General features: G+C 31.7%; 1 protein-coding gene across 2 annotated transcripts; it reads left to right on the forward strand.

The window, feature by feature from the left end:
- Positions 1-372: 372 nt before the first annotated feature.
- LOC139517664 (uncharacterized) lies at positions 373-17,234 on the forward strand. Of its 2 annotated transcripts, none has more exons than XM_071308943.1 (6): positions 373-688; positions 6,925-7,064; positions 11,153-11,265; positions 14,513-14,713; positions 15,648-16,998; positions 17,046-17,234. In XM_071308943.1, exons 1-5 carry the CDS (start codon positions 552-554, stop codon positions 15,726-15,728), a joined length of 672 nt encoding a protein of 223 aa, XP_071165044.1. In that variant the 5' UTR covers positions 373-551; the 3' UTR covers positions 15,729-16,998; positions 17,046-17,234. The 2 variants fall into 2 exon arrangements, with proteins under 2 accessions (XP_071165044.1, XP_071165045.1); XM_071308944.1 differs by lacking the exon at positions 373-688 and adding an exon at positions 4,818-5,183.
- Positions 17,235-22,879: the final 5,645 nt, after the last annotated feature.

A 22,879-nucleotide genomic window follows, 5' to 3' on the forward strand; every position in this document is an offset into this window, starting at 1 on the left:
TGATTACTAAAAATTATCCCCAAAAATATCCTGTGTGGCAATATAATATAGATCATGAAGGTCCACATGATGTTACATATTACCCTACTTGACTCCATATTTCGGTTAACTGAAAATACTTTTCAAACCGCCCCGTGTTATATATTATATATAATGATTTGTAATTGATACCATCGTTCGATATCAAAGTTTGAAATTCCCAAGCAATATTCTTGACCTCGAATACAATGATCAAACAATATATACGATCCATTTAAATTGCAACATAGCATAACAAAAACATTACAACAAAGGAAGCTTATTAACAAATGTTTCATAATTGTAAAGTTTAAGTAAACCGTTAGTATTTTTAGTATTTTAAAAAAAACCTCTGATTTAAATGTAAAGCGTCAAAACATAATGACATTGCACTCACTTGGAAAATCAGGTTAAACTGGTTTGAATGGACTTTGAGGAATTCTCATTGTACATTCCGAACATTTTACAAAATTCGACATTCTTTTTAAATCAAGTTGGATTTGACTTATATCCATATTAAGTTGAACATCGAAATGAACTATCAAGCTTTAAAAGACTTAGCTCCATGCACTGTTGTAAAATGGGACACATATGTAGACAATCCAGGAGTTTTGTATGATCTGATAGCATCCCCGGATATGATTTGGAATATGACTTGTAAACAAGATAGGTAATTAATTATCAGTTTGAAAACGTAATGTTGAAAGTGTTCTTTTCTACCAGTGTTTTATTGAAAATAGCATATACATAGTTTTGTAATTTTAAAAATCAATAGAAATATGATAACCGAAAGATTAACATTTTTTCGCCGAATAGATTTTCTTTTTAATGATTTGAAGCATTGTTCGGTGCCCTGTTCTATACCTTGATATTCAACCTTGTGTTGGTTAGCCAAATTATTAAACAAAGGTAAAGCCTTTCTTGTCCTATTCTTAATTTCACTTTCCTTGAAATTCATGTTTCGTTGGCTTCTCCTTATGGTGTGCACATTTTTAGTTGGTTCGATATGCCAATGTGTTTGCAGCGACATCTCAGATTTTCATTAACTTCAAGGTTTTATAACTTTACAATTCTCTACCACAGGGATACAAATATCAGGATATAGATTTCTCAAAACTTTCACTAATGCAAATTTATGAAAATCATAAATAAATCTGTGCGTACTTAAGGCATAATCTAGTCTGAAGACATCCCTTTTTTGTTGATGAAATGCCTTCTACTAAATGCATTTTATTCATAATTGTATATACTGTACATATGTTTTTCTCTATGCCTTTTCAAAATGACTAAATTACGGTTTATTGAAAATAAAGATATACAAGGAAGAATGATTATAATTATAAAGAGTCCATACAAAGGTCATGACAAAGACTTGAACAAAATCGGTAAATTTTCAGATCATAAGATTTTTCTGTAAAACTTTAATTTTCTTAAAACCCTTAAAGGGATATGTGAAAAACAACCTTACAACTAACATATAAACATAAATATAAGACAAGTTATGTTGAATTAACCACATATCTATGTTTGATTTTACAAAATTTAGCAATCTTTTTGTAAACATCACGATAATTATTTTTGAACACTTCACAAAATATAGTAAGACAATAGAGATTTTCTTTCACTGTTGAAAAAATCTCATTAAAAAGTATAAAGAAATTCATCACAAATTCGGTCGTTCCAAACACAGAAACTCGTCTAAACATCAACCCAACAATGTTAGATCTGTAAATTTGCTTTCGCAAATTTTTGGTTCTTCCCTCGCCGGGATTCGAACCCATGCTACTGTGATATCGTGACACCAAATCGCCTGCACTGCAGCCGTCCCACTAGACCACACGACCACCTGGGCTCTACAAAAAATAGAGCTTTTGCTGGCCGTGTGTTACCTTTCCTCGTCAGTTTTAATCTAGCGGCGTACTACAGTAGATGATAAATAAGGCACGAAGATGTAATTCAGCTAAATTATCTATAGTAAAGGATTCTTCATATTAAAGTAAGATACAATTACAGAAAATAATTATAATTAGTACGTCTGAGTCAGTGACAACTCTACAACAGATGTATCCATCGGATCGCCATCAATGATGGGGATACATATATATATAAATGACTAAACTTGGCTTCATATATATATATATATATATATACACATCGACCACCAAAAGCTATATTGTTATGTAGCCTATGTGGTTGGTTGGTCAAGGGCACTGAACACGGTGCAGGTGGTGTTGCGCAGGATGTCACAGAAGCAGCCACGTTCATTTACAAGATTAATTTGTTTTAATCATCATCAAACTGCTATTTATTTTGGATGTTTATATAGGCAGCCTTTGTTGTAATGACCTTACCATCGTCAAATATAAAATGTTATACTAGTTGAAATCGGTCAGTGATGTTCATTGGGAATGTATTTCTTCACAGTCTTTGTTGTAATATCTTAACTGTCGGCACCTTTGAAATTTTAGAAATGTACCAGTTCATATCTCATTATTTTTCTTACGTCATATTTGAAATTTAGAAAATTGAACAAACTTTGCCTCTTATGCAAATTACAAAATGTTTAAATCAACAGGACTGAGGTCAAAGAAGGTAATAAGACGTTCCATGTTATCTTACCGACATTAACAACTGCGTTTGGCATGGTGATCAGCTCGTCGTGGTTAGAACTTGAGGATCGCACAAGAGCCAATGGTAAGATGAAAACCGGTTTTGTCTGCCTGTTACAGATGGACGATTTGGAGTTTGAAGACATACAAGTATAGCACATACCCCAAGGAACATCCAAGCAATTGTTCTTTACGATAGAGTCTCAGTGGAGGTATGAAGGTGCATCTCTCATGACTGCAAAATTGGACTTGGTGACTATATGAGGAAACCTTAATGGTGATCAAAACATCAGAGAAGTTCTTCAGCCAGGAGTTGTACCTCATTTGATAACCACCCATCAGCTGCAAGACCTGTGTTTATGGATGACAACGCTAGGCCGCATCGTAACTGCTCTTCATGGCCTGTCATGAGCAATTTAAAGACATGTTAAGCCATCAGGTACATTCAGCCGAACCACCTGTACACAATTTATGTCAGTTGGGGGCAGCATCGCACGGGAATTGTGGCAAATACCACAGCAGGTAATCCGATGACTAACTGGAGGGATGAGGCGCAGGGTTGAGGCCTGGATCCTATTATGTGGTGGTTACAGCTAAAATTGAATAATAAACTGTGGATATCGTTTACAGACTTACAAAGTACGTTTTCTAAATTAAATGACAATAGTTTCATTCAATACGAACTCAGAAGGTCCATACTTAAAATGGACATGTTCTAGTGTTTAAACTGGGCTTGTTGTTTTGTGACAATCTATTCATTAAATCATTATTTTTGTGCAATTTGTTGTGTTTTTTCTTAAAGCTAAAGTTATCTTCTGACAAGTGCATTACTTTTTTTTGCCACCATTTGTTCCGGATTTCCTTATCGTATTATTTGTTAATTTGAAGGAAAAAAAAAACGTTTGGGGGCTTTTTCTTTGTGTATAGTTGAATTAGAATAAATTAGTATGATTCATTTCACATCATAATCATACTGATAAAGGATATCTGTTATCCGAAATATTTATAGATAATTACATTTATTATTTTCTTTTCGTAATATTGGTGTTTTTTGGTACACTTTTGAGGCGTTCTCAGTAGCATGGGTTCCAATCTATATAGATAATTTAGGCCGGGTGTTACCTTTCCAAGTCAGTTTTTATCTAACGTCGTTCTTCAATACATGATATAAAAGGCATGAAGATGGTATTCTTACAGATCAGCTAAATTATCTATAGTAAAGGATTTTACAAATTAATGTAAGATACAGTCACAGAAAATAATGATATTAATAAGTACGTCTGAGTAAGTGACAACTCTACAACAGATTTATACATCGGATCACCAGCAGTGATGGTGATACACGGCTGTGTACATTATGTATATACAATTCGTCTAAACATCAACCCAACAATGTTAGATCTGTTAATTTACTTTCGCAGATTTTGTGTTCTTCCCTCGTTTGGATTCGAACCCATGCTACTGAGATATCGTGACACCAAATCGCCTGCACTGTAGCCGTCCCACTAGACCACACGACCACCTGGGTTTCATAAAAATGAAGCTCTCGGTGGCCAAGTGTTACCTTTCCACATCAGTTTTAATCTAGCGGCGTACTACAGTAGATGATAAATAAGGCATGAAGATGTAATTAAGCTAAATTATCTATAGTAAAGGATCCTACATATTAAAGTAAGATACAATTACAGAAAATAAGATACATATATATGTATATGTAGAAGAAACTAAAAAACCAGTTTAACGCACTGACTATCGTTATTTCATAGTTATATAATTATGTGCATGTTAATTGTCTTTCTTACTTATATATACATGTATGTGTGTGTGTGTGTGTTTCATTTTTGTAATTGATTACTAAAAATTATCTCCCAAAAAATATCCTGTGTGGCAATATAATATATATATCGTGAAGGTCCATATGAATGTTACATATTCCCCTACTGGACTCAATATTTCGGTTAACTGAAAATACTTTTCAAAAAGCTCCCGTGTTATATATATAATGATTAGTCATTTATACCATCGTTCGATATCAAAGTTTGAAATTCCCAAGCAATATTCTTGACCTCGAAAACATAGTTATCAAATGATCAAACAATATATACGATCCATTTCAATTGCAACAAAGCATACCAAAAACATTACAACAAAGGAAGCTTATTAACAAACATTTTATAATTGTAAAGTTTGAGTCAACCCTTAGTATTTTTAAAAAAACGTTCGTATTTTTTAAAAACGCTGATTTAAATGTAGCGCGTCAAAACATAATGGCTTTGCACTCACTTGGAAAATCGGGTTAAACTGGTTTGAATGGACTTTAAGGAATTTTCATTGGACATTCCAAACATTTTACAAAATTTGACATTCTTTTTAAATCAAGTTGGATTTGATTTATATCCATATTAAGTTGAACATCGAAATGAACTATCCAGTTTTTAAAGACTTATCTCCATGCACTGTTGTAAAATGGGACACATTTGTAGACAATCCAGGAGTTTTGTATGATCTGATAGCATCCCCGGATATGATTCGAAATTTGACTTGTAAAGCAGATAGGTAATTAATCATCAGTTTGAAAACGTAATGTTGAAAGTGTTCTTTTCGACTAGTGTTTTAATCGAAAATAGCATATACATAGTTTTGTCATTAAATCCATAGAAATATGATAACCGAAAGATTTACATTTTTTCGTCGAATAGATTTTCTTTTGAATGATTTAAATATTGCTCGTTGTCCTGTTATTGACCTTTATAATTGACATTTTGATGGTTAGCCGAATCAATAAACAAATGTACAACTGTCCGTGTCCTGTTCTTCATTAGATCTTTATAGTGGGTACATTTTTTAGTTCGATATGCCAATGTTTTTGCAGCGATTTCTCTGATTGATCAAATCTTGTTTTTATAACTTTACATTTTTTACACAGAGATACAAATATTAGATTATAGTTTGGTCAAAACTTTTACTAATGTCATTACCAAAAGTATATTTCTCTATGCCTTTTCAAAATAACGGTTTATTGAGAATATGGCAGTAGGATTATTATTATAAAATTGGTCATGAAAAAGACTTAAACAAAATCGGTAAATGTTCAGATCATACTTGATTATTCGGATATCTTTAAATGTAAGACCGTAAAAACATTTCGTTCCTGATTAGAGACACTGATGAAAACATTTGAAACTTCCGGTTTTTTTTAAAGGGATATGTGAAAAACAAACATAAAACTAACATATAACACATAATAGTATTAGTCCATAACAAAATAGTAACATTGAGTCAATATCATTTCCTAAAATAGTAACATCTAGTAAATATCATTTGAAAATGCCTGTACCAAGTCAGGAATATGACAGTTCTTGTCCATTTGTTTTTGATGCGTTTTGTTATTTGATTTTGCCATGTGATTATGGACTTTCCAAATTGATTTTCCTCTGAGTTCAGTATTTTTGTGATTTTACTTTTTCCTAAAATAGTAATATCGAGTTAATATCATTTCCTAAAATAGTAACATCGAGTCAATATCATTTCCTAAAATAGTAATATCGAGTTAATATCATTTCCAAAAAAAGTAACATCGAGTTAATATCATTTCCAAAAATAGTAAATAAAGGCAACAGTAGTATACCGCTGTTCAAAACTCATAAATCAATGAACAAAAAACAAAATCGGGGTAGCACTTGAGTCAATATCATTTCCTAAAATAGTAACATCGAGTCAATATCATTTACGAACTTACCTGTTTACATAAAATTATGTAATACATAAACTAAGGACTTTCACTCAGTCAGAAGGTTTGAATGTATTTGGCTTCATAATGAAAAAGCAATCCCTAAAACTCGACCAATACAATTCAGATTAAAAAGTCCATCATTTTTATGATATGCGGCACATGTGTTTGTTTTCCATTAAATCAATGAAGATGTCTCACAGCAACGCCATACAAAGTGCCAAAAATATGATATTTTACAAGGTTATTAAGATGCCACTAACTACGGTATAAGTATTTTTTTTCAAATCAGCTAGTCTCTGATTGAATTGTTATGCCTTTCGTGCAAACGTTATCGTTTATACCTGCAGCAGAATAACAAAGACACGTTTATTGAGGCATTCTAATAAAAATGTAAACAACTAAAACCTGAAAAATTGAAGAGCGGAATGAATGGTACGCTCTTTCGTGCTTGGCTTGCGAACTGTGCAGTGGGATTGCTGTCATTAATGTGTCACCTTCACATCTTTTTTAAGTGGTATTTTCCTTTTTAGAATATAAATTATTGCTTATATTTTTCATTATCAGATCATTTAAAGTAGATACTACCGAACAACTCCAACTTGTCATAGAAGATCTCCTTCACAAACCAATGTTGTTTAAATGTTTTATACTACTGCAGACAGAAGAATTCAGGATTCTTTACAATAACATTATTTCGGTGGAAGGTATGTATGAAAAATACCATTAAGTTATACTCTATATTTCGAAACTACCATAGAAAAGAATTTTATTATCTGTGATGCGTTCTTCTTTGGATATTATAAAACAAACAAAATGTAACTGGCCATTTTAATTGATAGGTATTTTTATTAGTATATGCAATAGAAGGATAATGCCTTTCTTCATGTTAAAATACAAGCGTTAGTGAGTATTTAATATGAAAAAAGGTTTTATCATTCTCTTACAAACTTAGAATATTGTAAAAATGATAATTATATTGGTTATAATCAAAAATAGATTTCAGTGCTTTTAGTGTATGCCCCTATATTTTTACAGTTAGGGTTTTTTTTGCTTGTGAGAACGCTGTCTACATATTCCATTATATTAATGTTTTATTTCTTTTACTGTAATTTTTTCTCTATCGTTTGGTCTAGATCTCTTGTGAAGAGTTGTCTCATTGGCAATCTTACCACATCTTCTTTTTTGTATAGTCGGAGCAATGTTTAATATAAATGTTTGACTTCCTTTTCAGCCATATCATTTAGGGATTTGTCTTAGTAATGAAATAAATGTCTTGTTATTTAGGAAAGTTTTAAAATAATTGTGTTTTAGACATAAGATTATTATGTTAGGTTATTTATTTAAAATCTATATATGCAAATAGAATTAGAAGATATAATCGCGTTCTAGAAGAATTTCAAAAGTTAATTTAACCATAGATAAAAACATGGTCTTACCAACCGCATTCAAGTAAGCTGATTTTTGGATGTGTTAGCGGTATCAATGTTATATTTAGTTAATGAGATTTTTCTTTAAGGAATGCTTTGATTTAGTCATTATTAAGGTTGATCTAAAGGAAATGAAAAATATGGCTTTTTTTACACCACCAAATCTACTACGAGTACAGACAAATTGATGCATCTAGGAACATATTAAGGCATAGTAGGACCTAGATATACAAAAGTAATATAAACTTTGTTTCAGAAAATTAAAAACTTCCCTGGATTTTGAGGCAGCAGCCCTTTTGCGCCAATTACTGTTTTTCAGTAGCCGAAGGTTTTAAATGATCATAAAACATGACTAATCATTTGCATATGTATATGCATATAACAATTATATTACTTTGATTTTAATTTACTGATAACAAACCAATTTTATACCAATAAAAACAATATTTAAAGATTAAAAGAGTTGCTAAAAGACGTCTAATTATGTCCATATTTCAAAGATAAATCCGCTCAAACGTGTTAACTTTTATGAAAAGTGATTCTTAATAAACATTAATTGAAAAAAACCAATCGAAATAGTAACATGAACCTTAGACCCATTCTACAAGTGCTCAAAAAGAAAATTCTAGATTAGATTATTAAAAGTTTTGGGGCCAGTTTCACGAAGCTGTCTTAGGACTAAGACATGTCTTAGGATGGTATTATGACATTATTCCTAAGAGGGTTTCACAATGTGGTCCCAACTTAGGACATATATTAAAGTTGGTAATAAAGTTAGGACTACTCGAGAGGTGTCGTATGATGGTCATACTTTTATTTATATAATTTAAACTTATTTTCTATATTAACTTAACAAATTATTTTTCTATTATCTAATTAGCAAAGGATCTCTTTACTGCTGTTACTAACTCAACAATGATTCATCAATAACAAAAAAAAATCGATATATGCTTAGAAACAATGAACGAAGTGACAAAATGAATTCAAATCACTTTTACCAACAACAAAAAAAATCATCATTTTATAATTTTTCCCCCCAAATATGTTTCTGAATTTTTGTAAATTGGTGCATTTATAATAGGTTATATCTATATATTACACTACTATTTTATATTAGTTTTAAAAATTATCTAATGATGGAATATCAATCAATACGTTTAGTAATTTATGGGAACCACATACTATATGTACATGAATGCTTCAATAAAGCCATGTTTTAAAATATTTGAAAATTTAAAGAACTTGCGACAGGGTTATAATATCTTAGCTTAGATCATCATAAGGCATCTTCGAGACGAGGTCTGAGATATGTTATAGGATAGTCATAAGAGGATCATAACATGTTAGTGTTAGAATAGCTTTGTGATACCAGCCCCTGATGTGATTGTATTTTTAAAGAGTGATGTTACTATTGAATAAGGGAATATTAGTGTAGAGGCTTTTTAAAGGGCCATGAATCCATTCACTAATTGAAGCAAAATGGGCACAGAATGTCAAATATATCGTCCGACTAACAACATTCGTTACTTTATAGAACGTTAAACACCATTAAGTCTCACTTTTTTTTTACACAAGCCCGTGTTCTAATTAGCACAAAATATGTTTGAAACGTGCGCACAAACTTACTGTTAACATTATCGTCATTTTGCTTTTTTTCCTAGTAACTTGTTATATATTAGCTGCTTACATAAAAAATTATCAAATATTGTTAATAAAGCATCATATATTTTCCCTGCTATTAGTTTTGAAACTTATAAATTATGAAAATGTAATGTACATAATTAATAAGGAGGGATCGTGAACAGCCAAATATTCCTGAGGTATTTGCGAACGCTTCGACCGATTGAAATACAGTACGTGTCCTATTAAAATCGACATTACATCTTCATGTTATGCTCTATGCTCATTTACACATGAGAAGGCATTAAATTTGACAATGTTTTACACCACACTAACGCTCATAGTAAAATATCGACAAATTTAATGCCTACCCATGTTAGAATGGGCAAAGTGCATGACATGAAGGAATTATTTCTTAAATCACAAACAGAGTGCTCTAGAAACGATGAAATTGTTAACAAATAAAAAGTTAGGCTATTTTATTGGTGATATGCAATTCGATTTGTTTTATTTTATCATGGTGGATAATTTATCTCATGCATCATGCTCCAAAGCAGCACTAACGGTTGTGTTACCTATCAACCGTACCTCATACGTAGCAAATCAGGGAATAGTAGAAATCCGACTTCACCATTGAATTTTTCGTAGACGTTCATGTCGTCACAATGGACATATTTGTGCTAAAAGTTGTTTCGGATCATAACAATTGCCGGACACGTTTGGGAGAGGAAAAAATCGGACACGTTTAAGGTTTATGTACCCTTCTGAAGCCATTTTTGTACGAATTTTTCAAACACCAATTGTATCATAACTACAGATATAATGAATAAATTGACAGGCCATTTTGAACATATACTAGGGGGAAACTTGATGCAAAGCATTATTATTTACTGTTGCATTGCATTTAATAGAAAAAGAGTACTTTGTGGCAAATAAATCAAGATTTTCATAGAAAATCCACAGCCTTTAATACAGAGATTTTTGTTATAAAATTTGAAACATAGATTACTCACTTGCTTTTCTATGATGTGCTAGTGTTTATTTTTTGCAAAAAAATCTATATAACCTGCAAATTCCAAAATACCTCGTGCTGAGTCACTAAAGTCGAGCGCACCCTAAAAGGTGTACTTGATTTGGTCCATATTTGTATTTGTTCTAATCAATAACTACATTAATAAACTTGTTTTAAGTAAATCAATGCTAGTACTGCATGCAATAATCCTATATATATCGGTCATCAAATTGCCAAATATGATAGAACAAGGATAAAGGCTGTGGATTTTCTATAAAATTTCCATATGTTTAGCATTGAAGCTACACAAGGGTACATAATCCTTAAGCGAAGTAAATAATTGTGAACATTTTTCGTAGAAGATATGATTTTGTTGACATGTTTGCTTTTTTTCCATTCTGCAATGATATCTGATTACCCCTCCCAATAACCGTTTGATATCTTCTTGTGTTTTAATAGATACTTGCAGGTTCAACAAAACCGGATTTACATGTGAGCAATACTAGAACAATATTCACCAATACAGTAAATGATAACAACCACCACTGAAATATAGATTTTTCAAAGAGAAAACCTTGTTGAATGTCCTTGATAACAAAGTTTAACATAATTGATAACATGATAACATAAAAATGGTGTAAATTGCATCAAAACAAATAAGGAGCGATCACATTAAATGGATCGATTGAAAAAATGTTCCTTAAACACTCATGTTCCCTTTTGCGCTTTACAGAGTGGTTTGCTGTTCTTATAAATCCACAGAATCCAGAAATACAAGAGTTTTTGCATCCATTATTGACAGATGCAAGAAAGCATTTAGACGCTGGAGAAAAATTCTGCCTGAAGGTAAAAACTTTACAACTTAAGTGTTATAGGAACCGGAATTGCTCATCTGCAAAACGTTCCCGTTCATATCTAAATAGTGCTGCTGTCTTCGGAAAAAATACGAAATAATTAAATGATACTTCTCCGACTTAGATCCGTATTGCACATTTTGAATTAACTTCTCTTCACAACGTCAGACTGGAATAGTTTTAACCCTATTGAGATTTTGGTTTGATCCACACTTTCAGCACACTTTACTAAAATCATGGTGGCCAGTATTTGTTTTAAAAAGCAAACTGGAATAACCACTTTCGACAGAAAAAGTTAAGTGACTTTCAAGTGAATCCTATTTATCAATTTCTGGTATATTCGCTTCCCTCAAGTTAAGTATGCCGAGAAGTACTGTATGGAATATCTGAATCAACAACGTTAGAAGATTTCTATATTAAGTTTAATCTGTTTTGGTGGAGACATGAGTAGGTATATTAATGTTTTGGAAAAAAACAGTCGAAAGCAACATAACAGGCTTGGTCTGGGTAGTCTGTTTTCATTGTAATTCAAGTCAGAGATATCAGCTCTTTGATTTTAAATGGAATTGCATTGTGTCTTGGCTTGACGTTTTTTCTGATCTTAAAAGTCAAGAGTTATACGGGATTGTTAGATACAAAAATGTACCTTTTCAATTTTTGCACTTTTTTTATTTGAAAGGTTTCTAAAAAAAATAGTGGATTACCACCACTATGTTGTCATCGTAAACTATTTTAAGAATATTCTTCTCTGAAACTATTGGGCCAAATATCTACAAACTTTAACTGAAAGTTCCTTAGTGTATCTTGTTTATAAATTGTATCCGAAGTTTTGATCCATCAACCAACAAATAAAAAAGAAGATGTGGTATGATAGCCAATGAGACAACTGTTCACAAGAGACCAAAATGACACAGACATTAACAAATATAGGTCACCGTATGGTCTTCAACAATGAACCAAGCCCATACCGAATAGTCAGCTATAAAAGGCCCCGATAAGACAATGTAAAACAATTCAAACGAGAAAACTAACGGCCTTATTTATATAAAAAAATGAACGAAAAAAAATATGTAACACATAAACAAACGACAACCACTGAATTACAGGCTCCTGACTTGGGGCAAGCACATACATAAATAACATGGCTGCCATTGCTAAAAATAAAAAAAGGGGTCAAATGCAGTTTTTGGCTTATATCTCAAAAATCACAGCAGTTAGAGCAAAAATGAAACTGAAAGAGAGTTAAAGTGAAAAGAGGGGTATGGTCTATCTGTTATAAGAAAAATCAGACGAGTTCGACAACCCATTGTTGGTTTACCGTTGGAAATAGTTTATTTTTATTAAATTTTACTGTTTTTGGTTATTTCGTTAATATCAGAATAGATAGAGAGACAGTATAATAAATGGCAATAAATGATCAAATAAGTAGTACGATCTACAAATAAGTCAACATGATAAAAAAAAGTCAATTGACAATTTGAGGAGTTGTTGCCCTTAAAATGACTTTTTTTAATTTTTCAAAAATCTCCTTCTCTGCAACTACTTTGCCAAATATTTAAAAACTTAATTAAATGTTTCTTAAGGTTTCTAGTTAATATATTGTATTTGGGGTTTTAATCCTTTAAAAACATGGCGGCAGTTTCTAAAACTATGACATATGGGTCAAACGAAGTTTTTGGTTTTCATCTCAAAAACTGAAGCAGTAAGAGCAAAACTGAGATAGGTGAAAGTCGTTAACAGGTTTAGATCTACCTGGCAAGTGATATAGTTTTGGTTTATGTATTATCTTTAATATTATTATAGAAAGAGAGAAAGTGTAAATGACAAAATAGTTCAGTAAAGTAAGATCTACAAATAAGTCAAATGTCTGAAACTGAGCGATATCAGGCTCTCATGAGCATCTTGTTATATAACTATCGTTTCTGTGTACTTGAAACTTGCTTTATCAAAGTTGTCCAACAAGGTCCTCCTATCATAGTAACTACTCGATTATTTATCCTATTTTAAGTAAGGTTCATATTGCTTTGTTTTTCCGTTTTCAATGTTGTATTTTGAGATATAATACTTTTCAGTGTGTTTGTTATTTCTACTGGTAACGGTCGTGTCTTCATTCACCTAAACACATTTTTTTCATTGTCATACTTTCATATTCGGTTGTAATCGTATCTAAGGATGAGAATTTAAATATACCAATGTGTTTTTTTTTAAATTTCAGTAATGGCTCTGAGTTAAACGACAGAACAAGTCCGAACCGTTATTGTAGTTTGTCTTATCACATGTTATGCGTTCTCCTTTGATATCATCTTTTCTTCTTCACATAGTTTAAAAAAACCTATACTTAATTTCGGTATCGGAACATTGATGTACGGATATCATTCGTAAATACAAATCAACCTGTAGTGCAGACATCGCATACGTTCAGGTATTTCACATCCCATCTTTTATGTTCATATTCTATACAAAAAACAAAAATGTAATCGTTCACCTCAAAAGCTAACCAAACCTTTAAACAGACTTATTCAGAAGGAAAATATAGTAACTGTTGTCAAATCATCGAAGATGGTATTTTTCGGAATTAATATCGATTCTCTTTTAGGGTCTTTGCATTGAAAAAAAACATTTATTTTAATACCAGCTGTTGGTATAATGCGGGTTATTTTTGTCTCGTATAATCCATGATGGCATGGTACTAAAATCATTATTGGAGGAGTTGTGCTTAATTTTCATATGCTGAAGACATAATCATTCGATAAGTTTGGTTGAGGTCTTGATCTGGCATGTTAGTAACTGCTAGTAATCCTTTGTTAATTTATGTTGATCATTGTCATTTTGATACTTCTATTACCTTCTCTAACATCGGACTCGGACGTCTGTTAAACTGAGTTTTACTGTGCGTATTGTTGTTTGTTTGTTTATCCCACATCAGCTAGAGGTATAGGGGGAAGGTTGAGATCCAACAAAATAATTTTTACCCCGCCGCTTTTTTGCGCCTGTCTAAAGTCGGGATCCTCTAACTTATGTAAGTCTTGTGTGTGAGTTTTATTTTTCATTTTTTGTTTAATGTCCAGCTGAAGCCTGCCGCCGGATTCATTTGGTGGCCTTGGACTGTTTATGCTCGTTGGTCAGGTAATCTTTTTGATACATTATCTGATTCGATCATCTATGAAAACTTCAGTTGACAGTTTTTTTTTTTTATCGCAAATCCTTTGATATTTATCTGTTTGAGATAATTTTTTCAGATCAAACTTGGACAATGTTTTGCAGAGTGGTACTTAAATGATAGAAAGAACGAAAATAAGTGTAGCAATACGAAAATTGGTTTAGCAGGGATGGGTTTACAAATCTACAACGATTCTAAACCGATACCGATCTGCCATGATCCAGGAATAATTTGTTCATTTTTTCCATGCTGGTTGCTTTTGGGAGGTTCATGTTACATGGTAAGTTTTAACATCTATTTTTTAAGGCTTTTTTAAGTTCAAGTTTGGATTGACCAAAAAATCTCAAATTCTGATGTGTGTGTGTGTGTCACAATAAGTAACGTTAATTATTTTATTATTGAAATGGTGTTGTTAAAGTATGTTACTTATCATTTAATTGGTAATGGATGCAAACATTTTGATGCATGACATTTATATGAATCTTATTGCCATTGAAACGATCATACCATAAAGGTATTTTATTAATCATTTATTTAAGATTAAAGAATGATCATACATTTCATTCAATATTTCCTCTATATCACAGTTACATTCAGCCATTGTAATTTGTTGTTTTAAAGGAAGTACACCACTAATTCATGGTCCCATTGCTTTCTATGGTAAATTTCTCCATTTCAAGCAGACACACCTCTTTCATTTTAAGTTCAAATAAAGTGGCAATAATTACATGTCAAAGCAACACTTTATGGTGTCTTGTACTGAAAAAATCCACATACCTTTAATGGCATATAAGAAAGAACTGGTTCCCGGAACCTCAGATCTGACAAACAGACTAAATATACCCTCTGTTCAAAATTTGGTGCAGTTTTAAAAAAAAAAATTAAAAGTCCTAGAGTGAACTTCAAAGATCACCAGTCCTTCAGCTTTCATTTGATGCCAAACAAACCTACATGTCCTACATATTTTAAAAGTTACAATCATGCGTAGGAACTATTTTGTGTTAAAAATGTACTACTTTCTGGTATGTGCTTTCTGGCCGGGCCCTAATTAGTGGTGTTACACCCAAATAAAAGCCTTATTATAAACAGCATAGGTGTGGTAAATTTTAAATTTCGTAAACACTGGGTATAATAAATTGTATGAAAATCCTTTCATAAGATCATTTTGCCTAAAACAATTCAGGCATTATTAAATATTGCTCATGATTTTACAGGTACATAGAAAAATGGGATTTGTCGATAGAATAGAAGGGTTAAGTGGTATACCCATATCGCTTTTAAATGAAGAGGAATAGAACATGTATATAGTAATACCACATCGAAGGAACACTTAGGCAGTTTTGTATATATTTTGATTTTATTCACATGTACATCATACTTGATACATTTTAAAAGGTTATAGTTAGAATTCTTTAATATTACTTTCCTCTAAGATTGCTTTTTATAGCTCCGCTATACGGATGTATTAGAAACACATTTCCCCACAGATAACAATATCAAAGATTGTAAAAAAATATCTAAACAATAGCTATAGCTCTTAATGATTGTGATTTTCCTTCAAATACAAGCATTTTCATTTTGGGTCAAATGTTTTGATACTACATAAATCATTCAAGAACATCATTCCATCAGAACAAGAATTGTTTCAGTTAATACTACTACGTGTCAATTCTGAGAGGAGGAGACTGGATCTTTTCCCTTTGCCAATCAAGATGATTAAAAACAAATTCATTGTTTTGCTAACTATGAAGGACCGTGTGGCGTTAAGAAAATCAAACGTTGTACAGGATCGTTGAGATGGGTCTAGATCAACACCTGCCGATAAGAAGCAAATGAACTATTTAACTAGACCGATTTTAACAGTAATCAAAAGTTGCGCTAAAATAATCCATAAATGCTAGAAATGTGTATGAGACCAATTCATCAACATAAATATAGTCCATTCGTTACTCAATTCGCAAAGATGGATTGCAGTTTGGTATACTTTGTACGTAACGTTCAGATAATGTTTGAATATACATCGACGAATGTTTTTTCCTTGATTATAATAGATACATGTAATTTATATTTCTTTATAGTTTGGAGATATCAGTCATATAAATGTTTCATAGCAATTTCTAATGCTTTTATAGATTTTTTAAGATAGGGTGTCTTATTAGGGATTGATTTCAGGTTTCTCAAATTTCTAAATTATATTTTAACCTCTTCGAACCAACTGTGACTAATTTGGTCTTTAACAGCTAATTGTCACTTAGTTATTTGCTTTTCTGTAGATTACTATAGAGATGTACCTTACATGTAGCTTACAGAGTTTTTAACGTGTCCTTCAACTTGTAGCATTTCAGATATCATTTATTGGATGACATCTGGATTGTTTTGCAATCAGAATAGTATTTTTGTAACTGGTATGAGTATCCCCAATCCATATAGTAATGTTTGTATTATATGTTTTCAATATATTAATGAAGGTAGTGAAGTCCAATGCATTTTCCCCTGATATTCAACCGGAAAGACACTATCAGCTGTTCTAGCTTTATGAATATTTCCATTGGTGGTATTAAATTGGTGGTATTGAATATAAAATAGAGAATGGAAATGGGGAAGGTGTCAAGTTTATTTGTGTTACTTTGTTCTTTGTGTTCAAATATGAGTTGTTTTTTATGCATTTTGAAATTTTGTATGTGTATGTTTTTGTTTTAAATTAACTGGGTAATATAGCTTTTTCTGTTAGATTTTTTTTTTCTAAATAACTTCGCTTTTTTGTGGTTGTAATTTATAAATAAATACTCATTGCAACTGTATTTGAATTTTATGTTTGATAGTATTTTAGCTTTGAATGGATATTTCACACTGTTTATATAAATATTTGCAGACTCTGCGGGACAAAACGATATGTGTCAAATTTCAATTCCTAAACTGGCTTTAGACTGCTGTAAATTATATAGCAATATAATTAAGATCCATTTTGTTACATCTCGTGATCAATTTTATTTGGCAATCGCCAATGGCAGTCAGCAGGGTTAAAGAACATCAGTTGTTCGACCTGTATACAATTCACGATAACATATTTGCTACATGAGTGTGTCACTGTTTATGATGTCCTGTATTGTCTGTCGTTGGCGGAAGATGTTCGTTGTTGTTATGCGGTCACCCCAAGTTTTTGGCGGGGTTTGTGTTGCTTAGTATTTAGTATTCTATGTTGTGTCTTGTGTACTATTGTTTGTCTGTTTGTCTTTTTCATTGTTAGCCATGGCGTTGTCAGTTTATTTTCGATCTATGAAATTGACTGTCCCACTGGTATCTTTTGCTCCTCTGTTGTGGTGTCTTTTATATATAACTTGTTTGTGCGTTTCTCTGTGACCGGTGTTCTTGCGTATGCTTGTGTTGTATTTCTGTCACGTAGTGTTGTTATTTTAGCGATATTTTTTTTAACATTGTCATATAAGCTGGAGGTATTGCTAGCCATAAAACCAGGTTCAGTCCGCCCTTTTTTCTTTAGGTGTCCTGTACCAAGTCAGGAATGTGGCAGTTGTTAACAAATAGTTCGTTTCTATGTATGTTGGCGTTTTATTGTTGCACTACAGTGATCCTGTTGTTTTCTTTTTATAGTTGATGTGTTCTCTCGCATAGTATGTAACCCGGATTGTTTATCTCTTAATCGATTAATGACTCTTGGACAGAGGTATACTACTGTTGCTTTATATGTCAGCGTATTTGACGTTGCAAAGCCGTAATATGTAAATTGATCAAAAGCTTGTCTGCATTTTGATATTGTAAACTATCAACTGCGAGTCACAATATGAAGCTTTTTGTCAAGATCAAACGAGATCAAAAATGATTTATATTGTGTCGATTTAGATTTGACGGTCGCGAATAACTTTTTTCTAGGCTCCCGACTGAACATGTTTAATTAATGCTCAACCCACTTTAGCTGTATTTTGCCAAACTTTTAGGATTTTCGTTATCCTCAATACTCTGCAACTTCGTACTTTATTCAGCCTTTTTAATTTTTTTAATTCGAGCGTCGATGATGAGTCTTTTGTAGATGAATCGCACGTCTGGCTCAAATACAATATTTCAATCCTGGTATCTTTGATGAGTTTACTAAAATTACCGCTCCATACCAGTAACTTTTATAACAGTGGTTGTAAGTTGCTGCTGCCTGCGAACTTTTTGATTGTACATTTTAACAAATCATGTCGTTAGAATTTTTCTTTAACTTTATATATATATATCTATATATACAAAGATAAATTGAAAACTACGTTCAAACCTATGATTGCGTTAGGTAAGCACCGCAATTTTTATACGTGTGCATGTAAAAACAAATTTCGTCGAAGAAGGGTCTAAATACAGCACAAACAACATTTTCCAAAAGACCAAAAAAAGTGAAAAAGTATATTTAAACAAAACGCATTTGACTAACAGGTCGAACAACTGATGTTCTTTAACCCTGCTGACTGCCATTGGCGATTGTCAAATAAAATTGATCACAAGATGTAACAAAATGGATCTTAATATAACTTTAATACTAAACAGAAAACAATAAACTTGTGGCCAAGATTTTATGCCACAAATATAAAGTGTCAATATTTTTTTAGTACACCAGATCCGGATTTCGACAATAAATGTCTCTTCAGTGATGTTGGGGATCGAAACGGTATTTGGAAGGCCATATAATTTACCTTCAATTTAAGAAAGACACTTGAATTTTAAGTGTCAATATAGGATGAACGGATCATATAAATCGGAGGGAAAATATGATACATGCCCAAACGAAAAAATATAAACAAGTCTAAATTGAAAACGACGTTCAAACCTATGATTGCGTTGGATAAAGACCGCAATTTTTATACGTGTGCATGTAAAACAAATTTCGTCGTAGAAGGGTCTAAATACAGCACAAACAACATTTTCCAAAAGACCAAAAAAGTGAAAAAGTATATTTAAACAAAACGCATTTGACTAGCAGGTCGAACAACTGATGTTCTTTAACCCTGCTGACTGCCATTGGCGATTGCCAAATAAAATTGATCATAAGATGTAACAAAATGGATCTTAATTTAACTTTAATACTAAACAGAAACAATAAACTTGTTACCAAAATGTTATGCCACAAACATAAGGTGTCAATATTTTTTTAGTACACCAGATCCGGATTTCGACAATAAATGTCTCTTCAGTGATGTTAGGGATCGAAACGGTATTTGGAAGGCCATATAATTTACCCTCAATTTAAAATAGACTCTTGAATTTTAAATATATATATAATTTATATAACACTTTACGTATATAACATTATAAATCAATTTGTTTAAACTAACAGTTGTTCATTATATTGCCTTTTGTAGCTGACTTGACGACACGAGTTCGGGTGCATTTTATTTGCGCACACTTAGGACTTAAAGTTTGTTTTACGTTTTTGTGCTGCTTTTTTTTAATTACATTAAGATGGATTGTATCCTGTTACCAAATTAGCTGGGCTTTATACATAAGTAGCAACTGTTCCGAAAATCTTAGAATGAACAAGTTGACAGCATTGATTTTGTGAAAGAGACATTGAATTCGTGTTCACAGATCTGACTTACACCTTACTAAAATGTATATCCTAATTACAAAAAGTATAAAATAAACATTTAGCAATGCAATATGCATAGAATATATTTCAGCATTTCGTATACATTTTATTCTAGATACCATCTAATCATTGATCGAGGTGACTTCCGAAGACTACCGACGGTCATATAACTCGAATATGAATCGGTAGTGATCACACGTCGGTGGACTTTTCTATATCTGTTTGATTTCATATTATAATGATACTATTTTGTTAATACTCATTTCTATCTGTCTATGAATGATTTGTTATAGATGGAATCAATCTATCAAATGGTTCAATCTTGTTTCACTTTCAATGTTAACATTATATTCCTTTTTAATAGCCCAATATCCCTTGTACGTGATTAACCAACTTTTAACTTAGGGGTTACATTGTTGACTAGCAAGTCAATAATACAAAAGCAACGTTCTTGGACTTATTATTTTGACAAATATGGGCCAAACTGACTGCTTATAACGAAATATTATTTCAAAACTTCGCTTTTATCATTAATTTAAACAAATAAGGCAACAGTAGTATACCGCTGTTCAAAACTCATAAATCCATGGACAAAAAACAAAATCGGGATAACAAACTAAAACCGAGGGAAACGCATTAAATATAAGAGGAGAACAACGACATAACACTAAAATGTAACACACATAGACAAAATCCCACGAGAATAATATATATAACATCAAAACCAAATACATGAATTTGGGATAGACAAGTACCGTGACACGTCTTATCGCAATGTGAATTTACACTCAAAAATAAGAGAAAACAAACGACACAACGTTATAATGTAATACACACAGAAACGAACTATAATATAACAATGACCATATTCCTGACTTGGTACAGGGCATTTTTAAAGGAAAAAATGGTGGGTTGAACCTGGTTTTGTGGCATGCCAAACCTCGCACTTTTATGGCCATGTGAAATATAACATCAAAATGACAACACAGGACTACAATATAAATAAATTGGAGAACACAATTGACAAAGAATCACACGAACAACAGCCAACAAAAGGCAACAAGTTCAAAATTTTAATACGCCAGAAGTGTATTTTGTCCACACAAGACCTATGTGTGACGCACAGATACAAAAGTTTGAAAGCCGAAACGAGTACAAAGTTGAACAGCATCGAGGACCAAAAGATCAAAAAGGTTGTGCCAAAAACGGCAAGGGTTTTCTGTTAAGTTACCAGAAAATCCCTATAATTTAGAGTAATTTATACTTTTGCAAACAGTAAATTTAATAAAATGAATATTCAAAAGATGTATATGATAAAGCTGAAGTATTAACTAATTACAGGAAACAACTGAAATACATTTACATAACCAGACATTTGAAACACAAAAGTAGACACATCCGAATACGTTTAAACCTCTACGCCAAGTGACGTCCTATTTGAAACTGAAAAATGACGAAAAAATGACGTCATTTGAATTAGTAAAACAGAGCATCAAAAAATGAAAAATGACGTCACATAAGAATGAATAAGATAGAATTAGGATTAATTTAAGATTATATATTTGAACTAAATACTGATATTGCATTTAATAACAAAGCACATTTTAATTCTTATTTATATAAAACTGAGGTAGCAATTAACTATATTATAAAACTATGTCCGGTTTGCTATAAATCTAACTTCAAACGTAAAATATCGTACTGATTACTTTGAACGAAATCAAATCTGATAAATGAAGGCGGTGATTAAACAAAAAGAGTTGCATTTAAAATTTTGTATAAATCGAAGTTGATGCTCCTTTAAAGTGATGGGCTTTAAATATGCAGCACGTACCGACATGCAAAATTGGAACTTTTACTATTCATATTTTTTTCCTTTTAATCTGTATATATTTCCAAGTTAGTAATGAATTTTACAGGCAAATTTAATGATAATGCGCAAAAATGTCTAATAATGGCCAATGGTGACCGTCCAATGTTCATATATCTGTCGTTTCTGTGGAAATGGATAGTTGTCTTATTGGCGTTCATACCGCATCATTTTTCATAGTTCGTTAGTAGCGACCATATGCATAATCACTTATGATAAACAAAACTGATCATTAGATACGGATTCAATTCAGCTTAGTTAAAACTAAAAGTAGTTTTACAGATATGTTTCTATTACTATTGAAAATATTCAAATGATTGACGCATTCGTTAGTGAAGTAACAGCTTTTTTTTTAGAAGTAAATGTCAATAAAATACACACATGCAATGTTATTTTCTTGGGCCTGTATACTATATACAACCTTTACAATATGGTTGACCAGATCAGAATTTAAGCAAAGAAACAGGAGGAAATTATATTTTTGATTTAATTAATATACAAAAAGGTATTGCAACACCTTGATTTTTAAAACTTTGAAAAGTGCCCTGCTTGTCATTAGAATATGAAAACATTCTTATTATTGGTGCATATAAAATCATTTCTTTTAGTACGTGTGTATGTATACATATATATTCTATAAGCTGTATTCTCTTTTTTTCCGAAGTATTATTATAGTTGATAAACTTATATGTTAATTAATTTCATATAATTCGAAACAAACAAAAGTTCATCAAAGAAAAACTGTTTTCTGTGTTAATACATTAAACATATTGCACAAGGACTGCAAGTTTATATTACTTAATGACTTCAATTAAAAAAAAGTATATGAATAAAATAGATATTAATTTTCCTTTAACAATTAAACACACAAATTTTCATACTTGAACATCGTTGAATAAAAGAAAGAACTCACCTGGATGATCAGTTTGACTTTTTCTTTACAACAAAGGCATTATAATGAACTGATATAAAGTTTTAAATTACAATAGAGTTCCGTT

The sequence above is a fragment of the Mytilus edulis genome, chromosome 3 (assembly GCF_963676685.1).
Source record: "Mytilus edulis chromosome 3, xbMytEdul2.2, whole genome shotgun sequence".
Classification (NCBI taxonomy): Eukaryota; Metazoa; Mollusca; class Bivalvia; order Mytilida; family Mytilidae; genus Mytilus; species Mytilus edulis.

Bases quoted from the DNA above. Each gene is read 5' to 3' on its own strand.
- LOC139517664 (XM_071308943.1), top strand. From the start codon at position 552: ATGAACTATCAAGCTTTAAAAGACTTAGCTCCATGCACTGTTGTAAAA. The intron at 7,065-11,152 runs GTATGTATGAAA...TGCGCTTTACAG, and splicing joins TAACATTATTTCGGTGGAAG to AGTGGTTTGCTGTTCTTATA. The intron at 14,714-15,647 runs GTAAGTTTTAAC...ATGATTTTACAG, and splicing joins TGGGAGGTTCATGTTACATG to GTACATAGAAAAATGGGATT.